The sequence below is a fragment of the Anneissia japonica genome, unplaced genomic scaffold (genome assembly GCF_011630105.1).
Source record: "Anneissia japonica isolate Jap-2015-1 unplaced genomic scaffold, ASM1163010v1 scaffold287717_len1600092_cov198, whole genome shotgun sequence".
In the NCBI taxonomy this organism is placed as follows: domain Eukaryota; kingdom Metazoa; phylum Echinodermata; class Crinoidea; order Comatulida; family Comatulidae; genus Anneissia; species Anneissia japonica.
The window spans coordinates 941,508-948,968 of record NW_022755469.1 but is presented as its reverse complement, the minus strand read 5'-3'; the positions used below and the strand labels follow the sequence as shown (position 1 = coordinate 948,968).

Sequence of the window (7,461 nt, the reverse complement as noted above, 5' to 3'; positions counted from 1 at the left end):
TATCTGAATTTGGAAACAAGTGCATTTTCTCCTTCACCTGGTGTGCCTGATAATCTTAACCTTTCTGCTCTGTCTAATGTTTGAGAGCCATTTTCATTCTCTGAGTGCCCTTAACCTCCTGGACAGGACATCCTCTTCTTGCATAGATCTTGAAGAGCTTGCTATTGTATCGCTAACCTCAGGTGCTTCTGCAAGATCACTGATTATGTCCAAGCCGTTCTCGTCCGCCACTTGTTTTATCAGCTGATCAACCTGATCCTGTGGCGTGCTTAGAGTTGTTGCATTACCGAGAGAACCTTCCAAGACCTGAACGACAAAAATAATTAAATAAATTTTCAAAGGTCATTTGCATGCAATGTTACATCACATGGAAAATGCTGTGGCTTAATAAGCCCCATCTCTTGGATACTGTTGATAAGCATAAGCATGTGTGTTTGTTGGATGTGCACATGTTGATGGCCAGTGGCGTGACAAAGGAGTTGGAGGCCCCTGGGCAGGGGCCCTTCCCAGATGCTGGGGGCCGAGAATGGAACCCTGGTGGGGGTCTGCAGCGTTTTTTTTGCGTTCTTTGATATATTTTAATGCCTTTTTCACACATTTAGATTCTAGGTTTATGTATCGTGACTTTACGCAAAAAAGCCATACCGGTTCTTAATTTTAACTAAGTTATAACTAATAAACTATTACAATAAATACCACAAAAAAAGGAGCCAATTATAATCAATAAATATTTATGGACATTCATTTTAACAAAACGTAGACTGGCGATAGCGATGAAAATAAAAATGCACCAATCACTCGACAGACTTTGGTTTGGAAAAGGGCCTTGGTTATTTGTAAAAAATAAAATATTTGAATTTGTTGGGGGACCCTTGAGGCTCCGGGGCCCTCTTGAGGCTCCAGGGCCCTTGAGGCTCTAGGGCCTGGCTTTAGCCAGTGAGAGCTCATAGCCATTATGCCACTTTTCCTGATATGACTGGTCATTTGTTTATTGACACTCTAGATATTAGTTGCTACAAAAAGGCTGATGGAAATAGTGGAAACGTGCTGTATTTCATACAGGGCCTTTGCATAAACTAAATTATCATGTGCCTGCTTTTTTATACAAACTGATTGGTGTGCACCCCATCCCCTCCCACCCCTTACATATCTGGCATGAGGAACGATAGAATTTTGAAGGATTTCAACCTATGGTTCTTAGATTGGACACTGAGCAACCACGGAGAGTTCCATTGTCAAATTACTGTAATACACTTTCCCTTAACAAAAATACAACAAAAAAAAAAAAAACCTGTGTGTGGACATCTAGATCTTCGAACTGTGATTCAAACTTCTCCATAATTTGAGACACCTATAATGATAAAAATGACAATAAAATTGGTGAAAGATATTTCATATTTTTTTTATATTATTTATTACTAAATAAGCCTTAGTTGGCTCATTAAAGTGTAAACTTGTTTTGTCAATGTTCTATTCTTCACACTATTTTTGTTCTATCCAGTTTGCTTGGTTTATTGCCCTCCAATTAATCAATAAGTTAATAAATCTTTTCTTTTTCTTTCCTTTTCCTGGTTTTATTATCAAACTCCGAAAGGTCCACTGATTAATCTCAGATAAGATAGTATAATACATACTCCAAGTATCGAAATGCATGCCATCATGTCGGGATTAAATATTTAATTGAATAATTAATGTTGAAATATTGAATCCCTACACGGTGGAGTATTTTGATACTTGGAGTATGTATTATACTATATTATCAAACTCATTGCAAAACAAATTGAATTATGGGAAAATTACCAAATAAATATCCAAAACAGACTTCACAAATTAATTTACCTTAAAAAATTCACATCAAAGCAACAAGAAGCTTCACCAATAACAATAAAATATTTAAAGATGATAATAAAAATAAGCACTGAAAAGGACAGAACACTAAAAATGTTCAAAAGGATTAAAAACCATTAACAATCAAATACTGTAATTAACAATTAACAAAGGAAACAGCAATCACTAAACTTACTTTACCAACAATCAATTACCAACAATTGATTAATTGTTCCATTTGTTATTGTTGTAATGTGTAATATTATACAGACAACAGTGTTACATCACGATACCGCGTGATACTACTCCGTAGCTATGGTTGCAAAAAGCGTTTAACCAGGTGCCATTTTCTCCACTGACAAACCTGATCCCCATTTCTAATGTAATTATTAAGATGTTGTATCTTACTTTTTCTTTGTAAATTTTAATTGATGATTAAATATGTGTTTGATAACTAATATAATGTGAGCTTTTATTGTTTTCAGTACATTTTGATGGTAAAATATTAGATTTTAAAATGCCTATTCCAGAAAGCCTATGAAGTTATTCAGGCGTAATGAACGGTAACCGTCGTCTGTTGACAACAGAGAGCGCCACCTGGCGTCGCGACGACACGACTGTGGTACTCTATGAGCTTGTCTAGATGTATAAGCTTGGTGTAGAAGAAAAATATGATACCTTTTGTAGGTCCATGGATGCCATTGCTTTATCAAGTCCTTTCACTACACTTCCCATATTCTTTGTAATCTGAAACAAGTTTCAGTAAAAAAAAATATTACTTATTATCAATTTCATGAAAATCTCATCACACAGAAATAACAATGAATTAATAAATATCGTTTACAAAGGGCCACATAAAAATGAAAAAAACACTGATAGGATAGAATGAATACATGAAAGTGGGGCAGTGGTGGTTCCAGAAACTTACCTAGAAGATGGGTTCTAGCCAAGGGTTGCCTAGGTAGTTGCTAAATACAACGGGTTCAGCCGAGGGGGCATGGCTTTCTATGTTGACGTCATGGTTTTTAGGTAAAGAATTTATGGTTTAGGATGGCGAAAATTATGGTCCTAGGCCACACTATCAGGAACTGCAACCACAATAACTTTGAACGGATCAGCAAATTAATATGTTTAATCTGACGAGTTGACTGGGATTCATGCTAATCCCCATTCAACAATACCACCACTGAGTTGTTAGTTTATGGATCATCACATAGTAATTGGTATGAAATAAACTTACTTCTTTCATTGCCATAGCTGATTGGACCCTGGATGAGACAGCGTCCACCCTGGACGCCATGCGTAGGTAATTCAATCCTTCATTTTTCTTTCGTATCGCATTTTCTGCATAGATCTTTGCTCCTTCAATATTCCTTTGCTCTATAGCCTAAAAATTGAACATTAAAAAATAAAATCCAGTTACCAAGGCAAATCAGCAATTATCTTTTGTAAATTAATAATTTGATTTAAATTTCTATCCATGAATTATTCTCTTCTGCAATGATGGAAAGGGGCAATGATGCCTACAAGCTCATAGCGAAATTTAACAACATCTATGATGAATGCAGATTTCAATTGAATTTTGGGCTCAGTGTAAAGTTATGATCCCTTTAAATAAGGATTTCAAAGTTTTGAATTTCTTTAGGTTTTTTCCTAAATTCACCACAGATGGTATTTAACTACAGTTTGCCCTCCAAATCGAGACCACCTTTGGGACCTGAAAAATAGGGATGGTCTCGGGCTTGGTCTCCAATTAGAGGGCTAGTTTTGTGTTAAAAGATTGTTATTTGGTTCTTTGGGAAAGTGGTCTCAAATTAGAGGGGTCTCGAATTGGGGGAGGGGGAGAGGTGTACGACTTAGGAAAAGTAAGTATGACATTTTCATATCAATGTACGTTATTGTCCCTTGAAAGGATGTCAATAATAAATACTATACCAACCTTTTTAACTTTCGCTTGTTGAGCTTTTTGCTCCTTTTCAGCTTTTCTTGAAAATCTTTCCAATTGCTTGGAAGTAAACTATTTTTTGAACAAAAAAAAAAAAAAAAAAATTAAAAATGTTTAAATACCATCTAAAATCCTCTTTTGTGCTAAAACATGAAATAGTGATTCACTTTTATACACTGTGCAAGGTACAGGTTAACGAACATCACACATTTTTCACCAACTTTATGAAGGAATTTGAAGAATCAGAAAAAAAAAATACTCCATAGCATACCATACAAAAACAACTTCATTAGATTCTCTTATGTCATTCAATACATAAAAAGTGCCTATTTCTATTATTTTATAGTGTTTTATTAATTTTTAGTATTTTATTCAATGAAAATGTTAATGTTCAATAAAATTAGCAGTGCTGCAGAAAAATTTGTCATATACAGTAGGTTTGCTTTCTCTGCAGTTATGTTACAGATGTCGGAATATTTTACAAATTTTACGGAAAAAAGTGACACCGTAATACAATCAAACTAAAACTTGCCTTCAACTGGAAAAGAGTATCTGGAAAAATTAGAAAATACAATAAAAAATGTATTAAATATTAAAGAAAACTAGGAGGGCAATATTGCATCAATGCATCTATGATTTTTAAATGAGTATTTTAGTTTCTTGATATAGATAAAGGAATGAAATCAACCTCTATTAATACATTACAGGCCTAACTAATATAAAAAAGAATAGTATAATCAGGGAGATGTAAAACATATTTTAAATTTTCATGGTATAATTATAGTACTGTTACAGTAGTAGGTAGGCATAGCCTAGGCCTGCACTGTAAGCCTATTTTATTTGTTAATTTAAACTATAGGTTTGTCAAATCCTGCAAAATGTTTCAAAAAGGTGCTCCAAATAACGCCATTCATTTAAATGCTTTCCTTCCTTTGTTTTGCGTCATATATCCTTACAGAGTGTAGGCCTATCCACCAAGGGCTGGTCTAGGTCCAGGTAGGACGATAGGCCGCCCTAGCTAAGCCATCCCTAGCCTAACCTAGCTTGGATGGTAAGTAGGCCTATGCTAGGCCTGGTAAGAACTTATCAAAAAGAGACCCACCATAGGCCTAACTTTTAAGAGTAATTTATTCATTGAGGATCGTAAGGGAAAGGAAAATAACGTACCTTCTATAGCTGGCATATTTATAAGTTGTGTAAAATTTCTACTTTTGTAACACAGAGATTAGAAATTATTTGTTATTTATTTTTAGAATTTGTGTAATTTTTCTGTAGCGCCCCCAAGAGAACTTGGTACTCTTAGTCTACAGCTCTACAGTCGCTATCTAATTATTAATTTGGAAAATTAGTAATTCATCAATATAACGACTGGTAATAGGTCAATCAATCCATGTGTTATGGGAAGTACACGAATTGTTTTTATAAATTTTTTTTTTTTAAATTTCTAGCGTGTAAGAGTAATTTATATCTGACTTAACAATTGTTTTTGAAACAAGAATGAATAGGAAAATAGACCATCTAATTGTCGACGCAGCTGGGTTCCTGAAAAATGTACAGCTTCAGGTAATGTACTTGGTTTTCATCTATTTTTTAGCTCAGTCAGTCAGTAGCGGCAGCGAACGTACGAGATGAACGTGGTTATTTAGGTAGAGGAGCATCGAATTAAGCAAGGAACTCTGGCAGTGGTAGGTAGGCCTAGCTAGGCCAGTAGCAGTGGGTAAGTCACTTCTTTCACGGTTGCACAGTGTCCAAAGTCATGCTTATGTATATATTGGATGTTACGCTTCACCAAATATTATGAATACTATTATTGACCATCTGGATCCAGGGTGGGCATAAAAATTGGTGGGGGGTGGGGGTGTTGACTTAATGTTTGACTCAATGTCAAACTTTGATATTTCCAGTGTACTTTCAAAAATTTATATGAAAAATCTTTGTAATTTTACAGTAGGCCTATACAATTATATTAACTGTTGATCTGTTTATTGCAGGAACTTGCAGAAAATATTTATACCATTCAAGAGGTTGTGAGTGAAATCAGAGATTCAGCTACAAGACAGCGTTTGGCTGTGTTACCTTACGATATCAAATTCAAAACACCTTCAAGTGATAGCGTAGTCCATGGTATGATTATGATCACTTGGCATATGACATGACTATGATATGATCACATGACATGATTGTCATTTTGATCCAATTATCCTTGAAATTCTAACAAAATTATAGATTATGCAAAGGTACCTACCTGCAGTTATAATCTTCATTATACGAGTCTTCCGAAGGAAGAATATGGTATAGCGGTTGCTCACGGAGCTAAACGCAAATTGATTAGACAGTAGGAAAACTGCATAATATACAGAACATCACATACCTACACAATTATATAAATGACATACATTTTCACAGTGACCCTCTTCAGCTTAACAGTGTATATTCTCTACCAAACTCTTTCGGGAAAAAACATGACAAGGTACAGGATACATAGTCACACACACAGTGATTTTTCGAACACTGATTGTGAAACTGGTAGTAGTTTTTTTTTTTCTTGCAGTTTCAGACTTTGCTAAAAAGACTGGAGATTGGGGAAGTTTATCAGCTACAGATGTGAAGGTGATGGCATTGACATATCAACTCACTGCAGAAATCAGTGGCTCTGAGCACTTAAAAAAAGTACCTGAGAAAAAGGTATGCAAGCTTATTTTCAACAGGAATAGTATTACAATAATTTCGTTCAGCTGGTTTGCAAACTTTTTTCTCTTTTGTGGCAAAGAAAATTTCAAAAGTGTTTAGCAATTCTTTTTTCTTTTTATAGATGACAATAACATGCAGCAAGAAGCCTCTTCAGAAAGCCACAGATATTGCTGGATTTTATTTTCCAGAAAAGGTGCGTTTTGAAAAATTTCAAACTTTTTTCATTTGATTGCCTATTATGCAGTGTTATACATTGTAATTACAAGGAGAGAAATGCTGTGGCAGATTCATAAGAAACAATTGAGATAAGTATATTAAGATAAATAAATCTGCGAAGCATCCAGGCAGAATAGCCCTCTGGACCCCCATAATAAGTAGGAAAAACCCCCTAACTGCTGTTCTTGAATGTTAAATTCTAAATTGCCACTCATGCTTCTCCAGTAAAAAAATTCTGGATCCCCCAATTAAAAGGGTATTTGTAGCAGTGTGAAAACAATGCAAATTATACTCACTGGGTTGTATTAAGGCCCAATAAAAAAAATTTGTAATTTATCACCCTCATGCGCATGCCTTCTATAGTACTGGAAAAAAAAAATTATTTTTTTATTTTTTATTTTATTTATTTATTTTTTCCATTTATTTTATTAAATAGTTAGTAGATATTGTTTGCATTATCTAAATCATGTTTTACTTTGAATATCAATGCACCAGCAAACAACCCAAGGGTGATATTTGGCTTTAGCAAAATAAAAAGTTTTAAAAAAAAGCCTCCCTCCCTCATCACTTTTCCTGCCCAGATAGGGTGATAAACTAATAATATTTTTTATAGGGCCTAATATGAAGCTTGTTTGGTAATGCTATTTTGTACTGTAGAACACAGAAAATGAGGTCAAAAACAGTGGTGACAGCACCGATTCAAATTCCCATGTCGGAGACTCGAGTTTAGATGTTAAAGACTCAAGTTCAGATGTTAATGACATTAGTATCAAAGATCAAGT

The 7,461-nt window shown here is 34.7% G+C and overlaps 2 protein-coding genes across 4 annotated transcripts in view; one reads left to right on the top strand and one right to left on the bottom strand.

The window, feature by feature from the left end:
* Positions 1–5,072, bottom strand: LOC117123473 (charged multivesicular body protein 1a-like; the record flags this gene model as incomplete). The annotated part of the gene is given in 7 exon segments (XM_033269407.1): positions 1–306; positions 1,292–1,351; positions 2,506–2,574; positions 3,068–3,214; positions 3,767–3,844; positions 4,305–4,324; positions 4,940–5,072. Coding segments are annotated over 7 exon segments (603 nt in total). The 5' UTR covers positions 4,956–5,072.
* A 70-nt stretch (positions 5,073–5,142) lies between these two features.
* Positions 5,143–7,461, top strand: part of LOC117123472 (RNA-binding protein NOB1-like) — a 5,421-nt gene continuing 3,102 nt past the window's right edge. Inside the window, exons 1-5 of one of the 3 annotated variants that reach the window (XM_033269403.1) lie at positions 5,143–5,335; positions 5,764–5,896; positions 6,324–6,457; positions 6,585–6,656; positions 7,337–7,441. In XM_033269403.1, coding sequence (XP_033125294.1) covers positions 5,270–5,335; positions 5,764–5,896; positions 6,324–6,457; positions 6,585–6,656; positions 7,337–7,441 — 510 coding nt within the window. In that variant the 5' untranslated portion in view covers positions 5,143–5,269. Of the gene's footprint in view, positions 5,336–5,368; positions 5,490–5,763; positions 5,897–6,323; positions 6,458–6,584; positions 6,657–7,336; positions 7,442–7,461 lie in introns of those variants that run through there. The other 2 variants (XM_033269406.1, XM_033269405.1) reach the window with 2 other exon arrangements.